The sequence below is a fragment of the Tyto alba genome, unplaced genomic scaffold (assembly GCF_018691265.1).
Source record: "Tyto alba isolate M040663 unplaced genomic scaffold, T.alba_DEE_v4.0 Super-Scaffold_6, whole genome shotgun sequence".
NCBI classification, from domain to species: Eukaryota; Metazoa; Chordata; class Aves; order Strigiformes; family Tytonidae; genus Tyto; species Tyto alba.
In genome coordinates this window covers 16,291,709-16,310,917 of record NW_024881327.1, presented here as the reverse complement: position 1 = coordinate 16,310,917, position 19,209 = coordinate 16,291,709, and the positions used below count along the sequence as shown (strand labels likewise).

At 41.0% G+C, this 19,209-nt stretch overlaps 1 protein-coding gene across 4 annotated transcripts in view; it reads left to right on the top strand.

The window, feature by feature from the left end:
• The first annotated feature begins 1,679 nt into the window (after positions 1–1,679).
• MANBA (mannosidase beta) overlaps positions 1,680–19,209 on the top strand; it is a 56,387-nt gene continuing 38,857 nt past the window's right edge. Inside the window, exons 1-3 of one of the 4 annotated variants that reach the window (XM_032988435.2) lie at positions 1,680–2,041; positions 17,356–17,450; positions 17,940–18,045. In XM_032988435.2, the coding sequence (XP_032844326.2) occupies positions 17,383–17,450; positions 17,940–18,045 (174 nt within the window). In that variant the 5' untranslated portion in view covers positions 1,680–2,041; positions 17,356–17,382. Of the gene's footprint in view, positions 2,042–8,181; positions 8,193–8,240; positions 8,897–17,355; positions 17,451–17,939; positions 18,046–19,209 lie in introns of those variants that run through there. The other 3 variants (XM_032988436.2, XM_032988437.2, XM_032988433.2) reach the window with 3 other exon arrangements.

Sequence of the window (19,209 nt, the reverse complement as noted above, 5' to 3'; positions counted from 1 at the left end):
TGGGAATAAGTTTTAAGCTCGGCTAGAAGCTGCCATGGAACAAGTGCAGATAGAGAGTGATCAGCATAAGATGTAGAACTTCCTTGTGTAAATGTATCATGACCCCATCTCTATTGTTGGCTCTACTAACTGTTTTTAATGTTTTTACAGTTTGAGTTGTATTTCGTGAGGCTGTCTCTACGTCTTGTTTACATAATGATTTATGTTTCCTGAGAATCCATCCCAAATTCACTGAAAGCTGAGCTTCAAGGTATCATCACACAATCACAAGCAGTTGAGTTAGTGGAGGTAGGTAGGTGGCTATTACTTAATTTAGCTAGGCTTTTTTCCACTCTGACTTCATATGTGTTGTACCTCACACTCAGAATTACTGTTTCAGTGCAAGGGATGTGGATTTTCGTAACCTTAACTTTTTATTTATAAATAGGGAAAGAAGTAAAAACACATTCTGTTTGGATTAACCATAAATTATATGAGGAAACTCAAGAAAATGCAAGTAACCCTGAAGTATATTTTTGCACATAATATTCTTTCTGGTACTGACATGACCGATGTACAAGAATATTCCAACTTTCCAGAATGAGAACATGAAAAGACAGTCTTGTGGAAAGCCATTGACCGGTTACCTTGAAGCTTTTAGATCTAAAACTATTTCTTTGAAACAGCGCTTTTTTTTTTTTTTTAATGTGGGTAATGTGGCATGTTACTGGCTACACATGTGTTACGATGTGCTATGGGGGTGGTGGAGTGGAGGGGAAGGTGAAAAGAGAAGTTGGTATTTTTCTGCTTAACTGAAGCTAGAAATTGCTGGCTCACAGGGCAGGAGGCACAACAGAGAAATAGGTGATAGTTAACTGACAAGCCTTCCTAACCTTGTTTTACTTCCCACAGACACCCTGCAATGTTTGTCTCCACACTTCAGAGACCTAAACTACTTTTTGTCCATTTCTCACACCTACCCTTCTAGATAGGGCTTCTTTTTGCTGCTTTCCCTGATCTGATGGGGAATCTCTTTCATGTAACTTAGCTAAGCTGTGCCTGGGGACTCTGCTCCTAAATTATGAACCAATATTTTATGCAATTGCTAGAGCAAGTAATGCTTCTTGAGGTACAAAGCATTAAGAAGGGGGGAAGGGCTAACTTAGAATCTTTCTACTCTATAGCTGCAGTCGTTCTAGGGAGGAGAGCTTGTAAAACTACTGGAAAAATTGAGTTTAAACACTTATCTTAAGTTCTTACGTTAGATGAGTATAGGTGAAACAACTAGCATGTATTAGGATTAGGAATCTAGGGTGTAGATATGTGGGGAGAAAGAGTGAAGCAGAAGAGCTCAAAGTTGTCAGTCTCACTGAATTTTTAAAGAGAAGTTACCATGTAGCATATGCTGACACATACATCATGAATAATTTAGGGTGTGGACAGTGGAGAGGGCAGCCAGCTGTACCTCCTGAGCCAGCTGCAACTAACTGATAAGCTCTTCTAGAAAAGTTGCACTAGGAGGAAGTAGCAGTAATCATAGTTTGCGGTTACAAGATTATGGGTCATTGCCGGGAAGCTGGAAGGATAAACAGCGGATCAGCATCCTTGCTATTAAGAGAATACAACCAAACAGAAGAGGTCTTGAAAAATCTCCAAATTGTCACAGAAATGTTCACTGAACAGTAAGTGGCTCCAGCCACGCACTGGCTTTCTCGTGTCAGTGTTAAGCTGTCAACTGTTAACCGTCAAAGTGGGACGTGGCAGAAAGAGATTTAGTTGTACCTTTCTGTTCTGCAAGTAGACCTTCATGGCTGTGACCAAAGTGAATATTGAGGAAAAATTGTTATTTGTCAACTTGCTAGGCATATTGAATTACTTCATTAGACTAAATTGCCTCAGTTTGTTTTGTTTTTTTTTAAATAGTTTTAAGTATCGTTTTGGTGTGATTGAAATTCCTCGGGGCATAGTTTCAGGCCTTTAAAACTGCATTTGTCAACATGACCACTGCTGATAAACTGTATTCAAAAACTGAAGGAATCTATAATAGAGCCTACATTGGCAGGTAAGTTTTCAAGATGATTTTGCATCTTAAACCTTGTAGGTGCTTAATAACCTTTTGGAGTCATGACAGCTTCCTGTGGTAAAGAAGCCCTTTTAACAGACATACTTTTGGAAATGATTGTTTGCTGAATGCTGTTTATTTTGTTGGTATGTAAAAAGTGCCAGAAACTTAGGTGGTGGTTCACTTTTTAACTCACTAATAATTAAAACTTTAAATACACTTAGAACAGTGAGTCACTTTTGTGAAATATTCTATAGAAGTCAAAATATCTTTTTGCCAAGAAAGGTTGGACCAGGTGATGGTCCCTCCCAACCTGGTATTCAGTGATTCCATGAAATGCATGCTGAATATTTATATACTAAGAGTTAATTGAAGTTACAGGGTAGCTTTCCTCCTTTTGGTAGATTTATACCAGTTTAGACTAGCTGAAGATCTTTGCACTTGCTGAAACAATCTTAGAGGATTCCAGGCAGTGATCTCCTGTGGGTTTTAGATCTTTTTTTACAGGCTGCTGTTGCCTTTGCGTGCCCATATTTGCAGTCCTAGTGATGAGAAAACAGAGCTCTTCCATGGAACTGTGACACTTGTAGCAGCTATCAAAGGTATAGGCAATAATTCAAGCACCAGATTATTTGGATCCACTGGGCTGAGAATTTAGCTGTAAACAAAGCGAATGTGGGTAGTGTCTTAATGTAGCCACTCCCTGAAGAGATTGGGGCCCTTTCACCAAGGTCTGAGCTGAAGAGGCAAGGTTATTTTCAAATTCCTAAGGTTCTTTATTATGTTTCCAGCCATAAAACTACTGCTTGCCTTCCCCGCTTCCAGTGCAAGTACCAAAACACTGAAATTTTGACTAGCATCAAAACAAGAAATTTGTAGCCAGACAGTATGAAAGTATGACAGGACACGAAGAAATGGAATGAAGCTATGTCGGGGGAAGTTCAGATGGGACATTATGAAGAGGTTCCTCACTGAGAGGGTGGTTGGTTGCTGGAACAGGCTCCCCAGGGAAGTGTCCCAAAGCCTGTCAGTTCAAGGAGCGTCTGGATGACGCTCTTAGTCATATGATTTAGTTTTAGTTAGTCCTGCGAGGAGTGGGGAGTTGGATTGATGATCCTTATGGGTCTTTTCCAGCTTGAGATATTCTGTAATCCTTCTAGCACTCATTATCTTTGTTTGCTGCAGTGGTCTTTCCTTTTTATCCTTTACAATGATAATTGAACACGTAATGCTTTTTTTACAGATGGGTATATATAAAGTAGTATTTTTAGCACTGCTTATGTACTAAGTCATTTGGAAGGAAAAAAAAAAAAAAAAACAAAAAAAAACAAAAAAAAACAACAACAAACAACAGAGCCCATATTAAAGTATGTCTGCTTGATGAATGTGCATGCGGCAATTTCTGTAACACCTACTCCTGAGATGTTTGTACCAGCACAGTGAGTGATGTGGCATGTAGCATCCTGGACTGCATGAGGATGTAGTTATGTTACATAAGGGGTTTGCACTGGAATCACTCAGACAAGTGAAGATTTTTAATTTTTTTTTTGGATGTAGACAAGCTCTTGGCTTCTGCTGCTGTGTAAGTGGGGCTTGAGTCGATTCAGTGGGGGGTTAATTGATTAAGAATTCTGTCAATTCTTGTAGGTACTGAAATAATCATTAATCTTTCGAGAGGAGAAAAAAAGTGTCTTTTGTGTACCCCCAGTTTTCAATAAAGTGATTTTTTGAATACTCCCTGGTGCTTGCAGAAGGGTCAGTTATGCAGAAATGAATGGACAGTTTGTCCTAGTGCTGAAGCCAGGTGCATTAACCCCACTAAAGGTTTGAGAAACAGAGGTCCTGACCTGGCCCAGTGGTTTTATCTGGAGTGACTGAGCTAGAAAAAGAAATGCTGCTCGAGGCTGTTTTGGCAACTACAAATCCATTTCAGTTTATTCATCCAATTTATCAACTCTTAAATTTTTGTTGACATTCTCATAATACTCACCTGCAAGGAAAACATTCATTAAAACAGTAGGCTGGATATATGTTTCATATTTAATGTAATCTGTTTGGTATGTCCTGCACTCGGCTGACAAAATGCCAGGACAAGTATACAGCATTAGTAAGACTCGGTAGAAGCCTCTCAGACTTCCGTCATGGGAGAAACAGTTTGTTACCTGTGATACCCACTTTTGAGGGATTTAATTTTAGGTGTTTAGAAGGGATGAGTCATACATAGTATTGTGGTCACAGATGACTGTCTAGATTTAGACCTTTAAGAAAGGCTAAGCAAGCTGTTTCATAATGTCCCCGTATGTACTACTGATTTATTCTAAGTGCCAAAGAATCGGTTTTGATTCTAGATATGTTTTAAGCACTTTTTAATGAGAGTTCACAGGGAGCTTGGACATCACCATACCTAGTCTTCAGACAGCGACTTTGCTCAAGACAAACGGTAAATGACAGTGCTCAATATTACATAATCTTATAAATAGATTAGGATTGTGTCAAAATTGTTTATAAATTGAAGAGCATAAAAGCTATGGGAATTCTACCTTCTAAAGAACTTGTCTTTAGAAATCTGGTCATGCTGGCTTTTAAGATCCTTACGGTTTTTTGTGTCTGCTTTTTGTGGCCTGAGACCTAAATCTTGTGGTTTGAGCCAATCTCAGAACAAGATGTTACATAGAAATATAAATACAGGTTTTTGCCCCAGCATACCTGATGAGGTTTAAGGGTATACTCTGGTATCACCTGCCTTTCTGCTTACACAATTTTAAAATTACTATTACCTATTTTTTGCCTTTTCCCTTCCATATAGCATTTGCCTGGAGCAGTAGCTTCTCTTCCACTTATTTTTAATTACTCGTGATTGTTGGTGTTGAGTAATTTTGTTTGCTAAGAAAATCCCCTTACAGTGACCTACAGACTTTACAATAATCGTGAAAGAAACTTTAGGCCTACCACTTAAATTGTAATTCTGTATTTTGCTCATGATAACCTAGTACAACGTTCTCTTGTGATGTATTAATAGTGTCCTCATCTAAAAGCAATGTTAATTTATTTTCTCATTTTAACATCCTTTTTGGAAAGAATTCAAGTTAAATACAGAATAATGCCTGAAATGTGTTCTTTCTCTCTGTCCTTTACAAATCCATAGCTGGAGGGCTCCCTGCACCATACTGTCTTTACACCAGCTGAGAGAGTAACTGTTTTGCATAGCAGTTCTAGGTTTTGCAGAGGCAGTCGTGAAACAGAGGACAGGCATTATGTGGAGGAGCTGTAGGGCTTTCATACAGATGTGCTGTACTGTCTGAAGGTATTTACAGTCATGGAAACACCAGTCCAGTTTTACACCAGTAATTTATTCAACTTGTCTGCATCTAATGCAAAACTCCCACAAGTAGGTGATCCTTCAGTTGTTTTGCATCTTTGACAAATGGTCTGTGGTGGTATCCGCAGTGGTGTACAGTTACCAAAAGAGATAGGAAGCCCCAATATGGACTGGGGTGAACACAAGTCCTGTTTTGCTTCAGAGGTGGTAACCTTCAGCAGAAGAATGGTACAGGGTGGACAGGTGGGGGCAGTAATATCTTAAAGTACTGCAGCCAAATCTGTGAGAACCTGTTTGTTTAAAACCTTTGCATGAACTCATTGAACATGAGTTTGAAAGAGAAAACAGCAGCAGCCTGTCGTGATAGAGATTGCATAGCAATTGGAAACAAAAGACTTCTGGATTAACACAGCAGAATTTGGGCAGCTTCAATGGAACTACTCTGAGTTTATTCTAATAGAGCCGAAGGCATGGTTTTGCCTGCAGCTTTTTGTTTTAGTTGATAAAGAACATCCGCTTGCAGTATCATAAAGAATTGTAGTAGCCTCCTAAATTTGTGGCATTTCAGAAAGAAACTGTATATGCTACACAGTAAAAAAAAGCCACCCAAAAGATCTTGTTTTGTGTTACGATTTTAAAAGATAAAACCATAGCCTTTAAGACTCTTGCATCTTTAAACAGTAAAAATGTAATTTGTTTAAAAATACCCTCAAACAAACAAAAAACAAACCCTAAAACTGGGACATGAAAATGAGACATGATTTAACTTAATTATAAGCCTTCAACAAGGAAACAGCATGTTCTCAGAATACTTAATTACAGCATTGTATTTAGCGTGAGGTTTTTTTGTGTGTGTTGCTCCAGTCAGTCTTCAGCAGAAAAAATAAAAAGCAAAGAAAACACGGAAGTACAGTAAACATCTTGAAATGCAGTTTCATTCTTACTGGGAAGCTACCACATGACTTGCTGAAAAAGATTTCTTAAAAACAAAAACAAAAAAACAAAACAAAACAAAACAAAAAAAAAACAAAAAAAAACCAAAAAAAACCAGCTTGCAGTTGTTCTTTGGTAGCATTAAAACTTAATTATCTGTAAATCTGTTTCTTGAGAGGTAATATCCAACGAGATCTCTCAAGCCAGCACTACAGTGTTTAAATCCTTTTAGTGTTGTATGAGTGAATTTAAGGAAAATACACTGAATTGTTTGATTGCCCTGAAGGCATTACTCATTGACAGATGATGGCAGAAACAGAACAAGGCTTTCTACTACTACTGTATAATGATTTTATAGTCTGAAGTTTTAAAGGTGAGAAGATATTAATTTTGACTGAATTCTAAAACATGCAAAGCCAGTTGGTGTAACTCAGTCTTCGAGGATAGTCTTTTTTGCCAGTCTGACTAAAAGATGGCTAGGAGTTGAACTGAAATGGGACCTGCATTTCTGTTAGTCAATATGTTGAATGTGGTTACTCAGTCTTAAAAATACACATAGAGTAAATGTTCCAGCAGCTGCATTTCTGCACTGACTTGTGCTGCCAAACAGTGTGAGGCCCAGCCATCCCTTTTTGAAGTTGGTAGCAGAGATTTTTTCAGTGAGAAAAAGATAAGGCACTCTTTCTCTCTATGGACCTGTATTTCTCAGAACTGTGCCCCCCTGTGCTCTCACAGGTGAAAATAATCACTAATCAGAGAAATGCTAGTTGTGGGAGGTTTAGTCGGATGGTGACTGTTATTAGTGTGAGTTGGCTGGATGTGGAGAAAGCGGTATTTTTTTTTGATGTTGTTTTGTGTGGTGGCGCACGTGGCAGCAAATAGCGTGGACAGGGCCCCTAAACATAAGCATATGGTGAGGGCGGATTGGTTATGGGCAAATATGGGATGTGTGCGGATGAGTAGAAAAATTCTGGCCAGGACTGCTGTGCTGGAGTGGAGCTGGGTGGAGACAGGGGTTGGGCCTTCTACAGCGGCTGGGAGTCAGGGGTGTAGGCCAAATCGGGCCAATTTTCCAGCGGTGGCTAGAATAAGTCCCAGTAGTGGGAGTGTGGGGGCTGGGGAATTGTAGGCAATTTGTTGGAGCTCTCAGGTGTTTAGGGTTGTGGTGAGCCATGCTGTGCTTAGTATTAGGCTGATGTCTCTGATTCGGTTATAAAATACGGCTTGCAGCGCGGCTGTGTTGGCTTCTGCTCGTCCGTGCCACCAGACGACTAGTAGGAAGGATACGATTCCCACTCCTCCTCAGCTGATGAATAGTAAAAGTAGGTTGTTTGCGATGGTTAAGGTTAGTATGGTGGTTAGAAAGGGTAGGAGGTAAGAAAAAAATTTTGTAATGTGGGGGTCTGAGGCTATGTATCACTGTGCAAATTGGAGAATGGACCAGGTCACGAATAGGGCAATGGGGAACAATATTAGGGAGCAGTGGTCCATTTTGAGGCTAAGTGGGATTTTGAAGGTTGAGGTGATTTTTCATTCTCAGCTGAGGATAATACTTTCAAGTCCTGAGTTGATGAATAGTGCTAGGGGCAGTAATTTTTATGGGAGAAAGGAGGTGGAAGTCTGAAGCCATATAAAATCTCATGACTTGAAGGAGCCAATATTTAAAGTATCTGTTGCAGCGTTGTCACAGCTCTTCTTCCACCCTCCCACTTCACTGCCGTTTTCTAGAGTTCTAAATACACTTGCTACATCTGAAAGATTTGTGACCCTATGCTGCTCCTATTATCGATATTCCACTGTGCCGCCTCTTGGAGCAAAAAAAAAAAAAAACACAAAACCACCCCACACTTTTTTTTTTCTTCTTTCTTTCTTCTGCTGTTAGTGCGTACGACCTGCGCGGTAAGCCTTCCTTCCCCTCGCGCTGTGCCGACTGGTTTGAAGAGTCGCCGGGACAGGGAGGGGGTCGTGCAAGTGCCCGCCCCCGCTTTAGCCGGGGCGGGGGCGGGAGCGGGCCGCCAGCGGCGGGGGGAGCCGCCGGGAAACCCCCCACCACCGCAGCAGCCCCGCGGGCTCGTCCTCCCCAGCGCCATCTTCCCCTCCCCTCGGGCAGGACGGTTGAGCGGCCGCCCGGCCCCGAGCAGCCGTTAACGGGCGGCGGGAGCCGGCGCGGGCCCGCCCCACCCCCACCGGCGCGCCTCTGAGGACGTGGCCGGGTGGCCGGCGGCCGCAGCGAGGGGCCCCGCACTCCCCCTCTCCCTCAGTCCGTCCGTCGTCCCGCAGCAGCGTCTCCGTGGGCCATGGCGGAGAGGCGGCCGCGGCGCGGGGCCGCCGCCCCACCCGTGCCGCCCGCCGGCTCCCCTGAGCGGCCGTGCCGGCTGTCCGGGCGGCGGGCGGGCGCCGCCATGGGCCGAGCCGCGCTGCTGCTGCTGCTGCTGCTGGCGGCGGCGGCTGCGGACAGGGCCGCCGTCCGGGCTGCGGATGGCCCGGAGGTGCGCAGCCTGCGGGGGAGCTGGCGGCTGAGCAACGGGAACGGCTCGGTGGCCCTGCGAGGGGAGGTGCCGGGCTGCGTGCACACCGCGCTGCACCGCCGGGGCCTCATCCAGGTACGGTAGGCGGCCGCGCCAGCGCGCCTCGGCGGGCTCCCCCCCCCCCCCCTCGCCCTTGGCGGCGGAGCCGCGCCCGGGGGGCGGCGGGCAGGGCGCTGCCCTGTGCTGCCGCTCCGAAGTGGGCGACCTGCCAGAAAGGAAAAAAACCCAGCCCCCCCCCCCCCCCCGTGTGAGAGCTCCAGAAGCGTGGTTAGAGGCAACCCCCCCCTCAGGCCCCAGGACACCGCTCGGTCCCGGGAGCTGCCTCAGCCGCTGCAGGTCTTGCTCGAATTGCTGGCGCAGCAGCCAGGTTTCGCTGCCTTCGCCCCTCCCGTGGCAGAGGGTTTGGTGGCTGCAGTGTCCTCAGGTGGATAACTGGAGGTTGTCCACGGCAGAGCGGTCCCAACTTGGGCCAAGGACGCAAATGCAAGGCCATGCTCTGCAGCCTGTGAAATTCTGTGGTTTTGATATGGAACCAAGGTGCTGACACCAGATACTTACAATACCATCGCAGCATGTAAGTCATGTTTACTTACAATGTTACCTCAGAAGAATGGAAAATTAAACCCATCCTGTTGAAGTTTGACTTGTTGGTGCAAGAAGTCTAGGGATTTCAGGCATTTCAGTCTGTTAAAAATCCCTTTTAACACGTGCAGAGCACACCGGAACAGTTGAGATTGTATATTCCCATGCTGCCTAGGGGAAGTATATTCAGAAACAGGAGTATAAAATGTGCATTTAAAAGACTAGGTCCTGCCTTAACACTTTTAAGAAGCTTTGCTGCTTCTGTTTACTATTGCCTCATTTAGTTTTTAGGTTTATGAAAACATAGTGACCACTTTCAGGGACAAATGATCAAAACTACACTTGTAGATTGGTAGCAAAGTACCCTGATACCAGGATAAACTGCTTGTCACTCAGACCTGACAAGAAACATCACACTGACTGAGTCATCATTAAAATAAGATGCCTTTTTAAAAGGAAGTATGTGGAAAGTGAAATGTGTACCTGGAACAGGGAAAAGAAAACCTGGTGAAGTCAACAGAGTCATGTAAAACTGATAAATACACTTCTGTACTAGAAAACGTTGAAGTACTGCCATGTGTTGTCTGAGTATATCAGACATACCTATATATTGTATTGTGGGCCCAGTATCGCGTTTCTTGTACAGCATTTATTTAAAAAAAATATGTTCTGGATGCATGAGTTTTGTATTTAATTTAATTTTTATTCTTAAGATTATTATGCTTCTCTGCTCTGACTAAAGTTAGAGAGGTATAAGGAGAAAGTGACGCCACTTTGGGCAGGATAATTTTAGCATTATTCTGTGTTGACATAGTTTGGGAATCCCAGTACTAATAATAGATTCCAAAGAGTGTCATTGCCAGATAAAAGAAATAGTCAACACTGGGAAAGTAAATATACTAAGAAGGGATAAGCAGAGCCATGCTGGTCTCTTTCAACATCTGTGTGCTAAGTGATGGGACATTTTGAACATATACAATTAAGGTTTTAAAATGGCTTTTCTAAAGTTTTAAAAAGTTCGGTGGGCAGGTAGACCATATATGGAGGATCAGTGAAGAGAACTGTGCCAGTTTCTCCCATGCAAAAAGCGCATAAAGTAAACTGTCCGTCTCAGATGCTCGGCTGTGCTGGGAGGTGTTGCGGCAAGAAAGGTGAATAGTCATTCAGGAGAAACTGTGACCAATGCGCTGTCTCATGCGCCCAAGATAATGACGAGATGAAAGACTCACATTTAACTACTCACATTAAGTACTCTTATGAAGTGAGAAAATGTGATTGCTAATTTAGCTGCATTGCTGTAAACGGGCTTGTAATTTTAGTCATTTTAAGCAGCAGTGTGATATTTGGAAATGAGGCTGCGATCACGAACTCTCATGTGCCTGGGCAGGATCCCAAGCCTGCACGGAGGCGTGAATGCTTAGTCAGCCTGCTGGCCAGCTGCATGGGTCTTGCTAATAGGTAGATGGGTGCTTGGCTAATTAAATCAATGATGGTTGGTTGTGGACACTTAGAACATGTTTACAAGTATGAACTTGCTCCAAGCACGTGTTGGTATGGCCGAATATGAACCTGCTGTAGTCTGGAAACTGTTGCTAAATTGGTGGTGTTAGAATTAGTACACTCTGTTGAGGAGCTGAGTTAACTGAAATACTTAACTAGTTTGATTGCTTGACCTCTGGACTGGACCCAACTGCTGTCTGGCTAGTTCCAAGCTCAGAATGAGCTAACTTGTTTCTATGTACAGGTGTGTACAGGTAACTTAAGATCATTTAAAACCCATTCTTACTCGGTTTAGCAAAGCCCGGTTTACAGAAAGAAGCGTTCACACAAATATTTGCACCAGTATAACTAAATTGTTTTAAAATCACATTTTTGTTTAAAAGATAGAACGGAGAGCATACCAAAACATGGGAGCAGCCTTAGCAGATTTCAGATCTATCACAGATAGTGTTAAATGTAATCAGTCCTTGCCACTATAGCATTCTGCAAAGCAGCAAACCTGAGTTGTTTGGAGGGAGTCAGTGACATAATTCGTTATCGCAGTGCGTGGCTTCATGCTGCAAAATGTGGCTCATCTGTTTGTCTTGAGGTTTCTTCACTGCGGTGCCAATGCTTATGACCAAATGTTTTCAAATGCAGCTGCCTAAAATCATATTCCTATTTATACAAAAGTGTACACACAGCCTGAATTTGAGAGGCATAGAGCACTGGTTGCTCTGTTTCTTCAGTGCTCATTATCTCTGAAAATCAGCCCTTTTTGGGGTTGTGTCAAGTGTAGAATTTAGGACTTTTATTATAGTTGTCTAAATACAAAAGCTTTGGTCTTGAGTATTTTTTTCATTGGCTTCTTTTGCTGTTTGCTATGGAGTGTAGGATTTTTATTCATCCTACCAAAAATGTCACTAGACCAGCAATCCAAAAACTCACCGCTTGTAATCAAAAGCGAACATTGGTCTAAAGGGCTGTAATAGGAAATAGGAGAACAAAGCCAGTGGAAACTAAATTATTCTGGACAGCAAGACCCATATGTTCAGCAACCTAGTGAAATCTATGTCACTTTTCTGTGTGATTGGCAAATGGCAAATAGCGCTGCATCCTTTGCTTCTGTATCGTTGGGAATTTTCCGTGGGTTAGCACCCAAACCAGAAATTTAAACCAAAGTTTGGAAGGGCCTACTCCAACAGCGTAGTTTAGTGGGCATCTCACAAGCGAGAGGAAGGAGGGCAGCAAGAATAAGCTCCTGGATATCAAGCCTGCAAAGTGTGGCTTAGATTGGAAGAGTAGGCTGCAAACAGTTTATTTATCGGTATGTAGTTCATTTTAAATTTAGGTCGATGCACAAACTGTTTTTGCATCAGGGATGCTCTAGCTGATTGCACGTCTGTAGCCTTAGTTTAATCTACTGTGCAGGCCATACATTTGAATTGACAGTCATCTCTCTGACACAGGGTTCATCACCTATCTCTCTGGATCCTCTTAGGATTTGTTCTAGAGATGTCTTTACTCTTTGGCTTATAAAATATATATTGGATGAACACATCTTTCTGAATGCATGTATTATTTTCTTCCGTGTTCAGCCAGAGTAGTTCAAATGCTGGGTTAATGATGATAAAAGCTCTAAGGGCATGAGGTAGCACCAGAGTACGTCTTCAGCTGGTTGTTTTAATAACATTTCAGTAGGACTCTAGCTCTTACTACTATTTACATGTAAAATCTTAAAAATGCATGAGAAACGCACATAAACAAGGGTAATTGTCATTTGAATAAAGTTACTGCAAAGCTCGGGCATGAGTGCAAACATTTTACAAACTTGCAGCAAATCTACTGCTAATCCTACATCTCTGGAAAAAGAAGATTTGCAGAAACCGTTTTGACTGAAGATTTAGTTTTCATAACTACTGTCAGTGTGGTATTTTATTTCAGGCACAGTTCTGATAAACAATATGTATCAGCAGGTAACTTGTACTTTCCATCTTTGTGCTAGACGTAATTATCCTCTAGCATGTACTGTCCCACGTACTGCATAATGCCATTTCTGCTGGCAGGTGACTCCTATAAATTTCAGTTCTGATGAATATGGCTATTGTAGCTGGATTTTCTCATCTGCCAGCCGTTTGCATTCATACAGAAAGGCTGTTTTGTCTTAATAGCTGTCACTTTGATTTGTAAAGAACTATTATGGGGGGTCTGCACCTGTGATGCTAATATAGGGGCTGAATAACACTGCAGTTTGTGCCCTGTTATACAAGGGCATGTACTTGACACAAGTTACAGTGGTCTTGGTCATACTTGGATATTGAAATATATTAGAAGATGCAGAAGCTTACATATCTCAAGTGATATTTCTGGAGTTCTGAAAAACTGTGTCTATTTTTTGTAGCTTGTTCTGCATTTGTGTATAATGTGCTGTTGTGTATTTTCTGACACTTCATAACTTAGATTTTTGAGAGCAAGCCAGGTAACAATTGCATTGGGTATCGTGTGGTTCTAACAGGTGAAATGACATTCATTAATGAAGTAGTTGATTAATATAAATATATTATTTTCCCTTAAAATATATGTGCTCTGCTGAGTTGTGTGAACACATGGGGAAGTGTTTAAAAAGCCTTAGTGAAAACTAGGATGAGTATTAAAGGCGACTCAAGTTTATGTTTCAAAAGCTTATGAAATTAAAATAGATAAGTTATAGTAGCCTGCTAAATACAACAGAGTATTCAAAGAATATTAAGCAATGGGTATTAATGTCTTGTTAATTAACTCTTTAGTAGTATTTGTCTAAGTGTTCAGCTGTAACACATTTTGAGCATAAGGTGGCATTTACTTTACTGCCCTGTTAGAGTAACTACTGAAAATTAATTACTTTAGGATGAGCTTCCAAAACTCATGTTCCTAGAATATAATCCTACTATCACTACTGTTAGTTCAGCTTGACTTCAAGTTGTAAATAGGTGGAACTGGGCTTGCTGAAAATTGTATAAATGTTCTGACTGCTATTACTTGAGATATCAAGGAGTGCATGGATTATAGATAAGTATTTTAACTATTTAGCAACAGCTTAATCATTCAACTGTACATCATGAAACGTCACTTGCAACTTTTGTTTTGGTCATCTGTTACATCAGCAGGATTTTATTATGGTGTACATTATAAAATATCAGCAGAGTTGATTTACGAGAGAAGAACATGCAAGGCAGTTTCGAATTAGATCGTAACAAAAGTAGGATAAGGCAAAGGAATCTGTTTTTTGTTCCCTCATTACATTTCATTTTATTACACGCTGATCTTCCGCCGGGATCCAGCTGAGTCTGTAGCGTCCCGTGGGTGCCTGCGCCGTGCCCCCCTGGGCTGCTGGGCACGGGGGCCTGGCACCACTCACTCACTTGGGCTTGGAGCCTCCCTCGCTTCTGATGTGTTCATGTCTCATCCGTTTCCTGCTTAACAGAAGTTGTGAGCTTGTGTGACTGGAGGTTTTCAATACCCCCTTAAAATCATTGCAGGGAGGAGCTTCCATCTAGCCGCTTGGCAGTGCCTTCGCTTTAGTGCTGCCAGTGCTTTTGAAGTCCTGCTGATGTCCTGTTACCCGAACTGGAAATTGCTTCCTTTTGATGCTCTGTAGCAGGGATTTTTACCTCTCTTTAGCAGGTGATTTGCTGCTTGTTTACAGCATTAAAGTTGGGAGCAGAGAACAAACAGGCAGGGAGCTTGAGTGGTCAGAATTTTTCCCCAAATTGCAGGGAGCAGCAAAATGCAAGGCTGTCATGTTGGATGGGATCTAAAAATAGCTGTAGTCGACTCCACCCCTCTATGACTTGCTTCCAGGAACATGTTGAGCTAAGGAATGTGAAGTATATTTAATACATGTGCAGTCTGTTTTCTACCATCTTTCAAATTCTCCCAGTGCCCTTTAGAGTTTTAAATTTGTCTGTCTTTTCATCCAGTTTTCTGAAATAAACAACTTTAATGTGAGCTGATTTCATGTGGGATGAAATTCTGTTTCAGATAAATCCAAACAATTTGAGTTCTATAGGTACATCTTCCAGCACTCAAAGCAGTTGCATTTAATAATGAAAAAGTCAATAATCTTACAAGTTTATTGGAGAAGTCATTTTCCTTTCTTACAGGAGTTTGTTGTGGTCATGTATTTTTCCTGAACCTTGAGAATTGCCTTAAAAGCATTGCTTGAACATTGCCACATGATTGATTTTACAAGAAGCAACATTTGTCATGCTTAAAATGACTAACCAGTATTAGCGTTTAACAGCTTTTCTGTGTGATACATAAGCTGTTTTACTAGTTAGGTAGCAATCATATCAGTAAGCTGTTAAATTTTGTATAAAGGTATGCAGAACTAGGAGCTTCTCATCTAAAAAGGTGGATGCCTGTGAAGAAGAAATAGTATTGATGTGAGTCAGAAAGGGCTAATTAGCATCTTCTATGACACATATTTTAGCAGTCAAGGCATTTCTTGAAGTTTGAACGCTTTAGACTAATACAGCAGAAGAAAGCCCCTTCAGGAAAATGCATCTGCAGTACACTCTGAGATTTAAACAAGAAGCTCTGTTTGTAAACTGCTGTAAAAGCCCATCTGATGAGGTAACCTCTGCCTCTGATGAAAAATTCCTCATTTCTCTTCACTGCTAGACAACCAGTTTTGTGTTCTCCAGACATCAGGTCTTTCTTCATTAACATCTCAATATCCATGCTTTCGTAGAGAAACAGTGCAGGTTTCTTCTATAAAGGGTCTTCATTTTTGTTGAGGTACTGATGTCAATTCTTTGACCGCTAACCAAACTGATTTTGGCTTTACAATCTGCTGTTGTAAATTTCCCAAAGCATTTTGTATATAAAAGTAATGGTATGGATGTCTTAAAATTCAGTAATTGTTCTGGTAAGCTCATGATGACTTAACTTTTAGAGAATACACCATATTACAAATACAGACATCACAGTTTTACTGTAAAGGTAACAAGACCTTTCCTTCTTGATTCTTACTCCCTTGTAGTAAGAAATTTGATTGATCTAGCATAGCATGTAGAGGCAAGGCAACAACTTTCTCTCGGTGTGGGCTCAGGGAACGATGTTTATATTGCTGTGGGACTCCAGAAGAGATTATACTGCTGAGGACAGTCACTTAGATGTTATGATTTTGCTCTACTATGTAAATAGGTTTGTGTTTATACTGCAGAACCTGACCCTATTAGTTGTAAAACAAGTATGAGTTATGAAACAATGTTTTTCAGAAGATTTCAAATCCAGAAGTGTCATTGGTATCTATCTATATTGACTCCTGAAACGGGGAGAAAAATTGACCTTCAGCAAGAAATAATAAAAAAAAAAAAGCTGGGCAAATTTTCTTCAGTGTTAATCTGGATATTCAGGGCAGATGGTTGGCTGTGGTGGTACTGTAGAAGACTTGTGTCAAAGGGAACTGTAATGCAGCTGTGCTCGCTCTTAGCTGGACTTGAGTCATGTAGTCCAGAAGAGATTGGTCTTTGTTCTGGGAGAGCAGTTCAGCTGAGCAGCTGCTGAAGAGGATTGGATCGAGCTCTCAGTCACTGACCTGGATACCTGCACTCTGAACTGTCTGACATGGGGATGTCACACCAGACCTTTCTGCTGCCTTTGTATGATGTGCAAAGCAGAGGGTTGTCAGGTCCACATAACTGATTCCTTCAGCCTAGGTGAGGAATGTTGTGACCCACCATAAGGTGATAAATACAGTATGAAGCCAAAAAGGTTGAGGACATAGCTGAGACCAGCTGTGCCTTTATTCTTCCTGGGTAGTGTGACTAAAGGGAAAAGAACACATTTGGTATAAATGCAGCATTATTCTGAAAAGTAGTAGTTTAATTTTACACAACAAACCAAATTGTTTTGCTTCTTCTCCTTCTCTTTCTCTCTTCCTCCAAATATAACATTTTTATTTCACTTTACCACATCAGGACTAGTTGACAAGAAACAACTGGAGCATTTGCAATTATTTTAAACTGTAGAGATTAGTTCACTGCTGTCCCTAGAGGTCTAAAATGCTGTTTCTTTGCCTCTTAAAATCCTATTAGTCTTACTTTCTCTGTCATTATGAGAGTGATCATGTTTCTGTTCCTCTCATTAAGTCACAAGCTGTCATGAATTTTTTTTTTTTTTTTTCATTTCCACATTTCCAGACCAGTCATCTCTCATGTAAAAACAAATCCTGCTCCCTCTGCTTTGAGGATGAATAATTATAGCAAATGAGTTTTGGCCTGTATAAGTCAAGTCAAATATTAACAAACCCTTGCTTTCACGTATTATTTCAAAGGTGAAAAGGAGTATTAGGACTAACTAAAGAAGGTGGATTCTGCATTTGCAGGCTGTCTGAAATAAGAAGAGCTAATGGATATTATGATGCATTTTATGTAATAACACTATTACTAAGTAAGTTTGTAATTTTCTTGTTGTTGGTCTGTTATTAGGATCCATACTATAGATTTAATGATGTGATGTACAGGTGGATCTCGCTGGATAACTGGACTTACAGCAGGACATTCAAAACTTCTTTTGACATCAGGTATGCAGTAAAGATATGTCTAAAATAGTTCTGTGCCATTTTTCATACAGAATTCCTAGTTAATCCAACAGCTCAAAATCTGCTTAATACTTCTGTATTTAATAAATTATGCAATAATGTGCAGCTGCAAACCTGTTGCTATGGAACACTTCAGTAGGTGTTTCTTCCCATTTTTTTAAAATTGTTAAAAATTACTTATGAATTGCCAGCTAAGGAAGGATAATACTTAGGCTAATTGGAAGCTAGCCCATCTGATATCTGGTGGGTGTGTGAACATGCTGTGTTGCAGACTTGAGCCACTTCAGCTGTCATCTTAATTTGACTACTTAAAGATATAATGTAGCCACACTAAGTCAAACATTTTTGGAGGTAGATGATACAACTGCTGCTAAAGATAATGGTGACATACATTTTTATGTTGTCTGTCTCCTGTGTGTTGTTAGCTCTGAGTATTCTAACAGTTTTTCATGCATATGCTATCTTCTGTAGAAAGTGGCAGAAAGTGAATTTGGTTTTTGAGGGAGTAGATACAGTAGCACAGATCCTGATCAACAATGTCACTCTTGGGAGAACAGACAACATGTTCAACAGATATGTAAGTAATGTGTTTTTTTCTGAAGGTGCTTCTGTTTTTTCTTCAAAGCCCTTTTGTGCTGAGCACTTTTAGTGCATTCAGGCACACATCAAAGTAGGTCCTTGGACACAGAAAGCGTGGACCTGAGGACTGCATGTGTAATCAGATAACTGTTAGAAAGAGAAGTGTACTTACCTTTTCAGTAGCAGCAGGGTCAGATCTAGAGGTGAATGTGTCTTGTTCTAAATGAGTGGACCCATGCAAGAGGATCAGTTCAGCTAATAATATGTCTTGCTTTTTGGGATCTCTCACAGCTCCAAGAAAACATAAGCTTAAATCTCTTATATTAGCTGCAAATCTGCTTACTAATTGGTATCAGAATGGTTTACATGTGAATACTGAAATGAAAATGCCTGTGTTGCAAAGCCTTTTAAGTGTTTCCATGCTTTTTTTTTTTTTTTATATATATATATAGGGGTTTTTATTTTTAATATTGGGCTTTTGATAACACTGTCTTGTGTTATGTCTTGCCCTCTTTTTGGGCTTAGCCTATGTCAGCATGAGAGTACTTATCATGGAATGATCTTGAGAGTGGCAAAAACATTCCAACTAATTTTATAACTTTAAAATATGAAATTATCCTGGGTACTAGCATAAGGGAAAATCTTTACTTTTCCCTTTAAAGAATCAAAAAAGGAAAAGTTAAAGGAAGAATGTTAGTGGAATAACTAAATTACAAAGGAAATCTGGCATCTTTATATCTCAGTGTTTACCACTCTGGCAGGTTTCATTGCAGAGGTACTGGCCTGAGACGTGAGAGCTATATTCTGCCACCTGGGTCTGTGTGACCTGGATAAATCACTTAGTTTCTCTGTGACTTAGTTTTAGCATTTGTAAAATAAGACATTTCATAGGGATTTTATGAAAATATAATTATTCACTATTTGGAGAGTATGTAAAGGATTACCAGTAGCAGGCTCTGTAGAATTGGGAAGTGATATTGTTTTGCCCCTATTTCTGCAACTTCATTCTGTCTCAGATTGTAACAGTTCATGAAACGCCCTTCACTCTAAAACCAGAGTGAACTGTATTAGATTGAGTCTAGGATTACCGTGACCCAGACTTCTGCTTTGTTCACTTGTTCCACATGACAACTATGTCTGCAGGAAGGACTCTGTGAAGGCT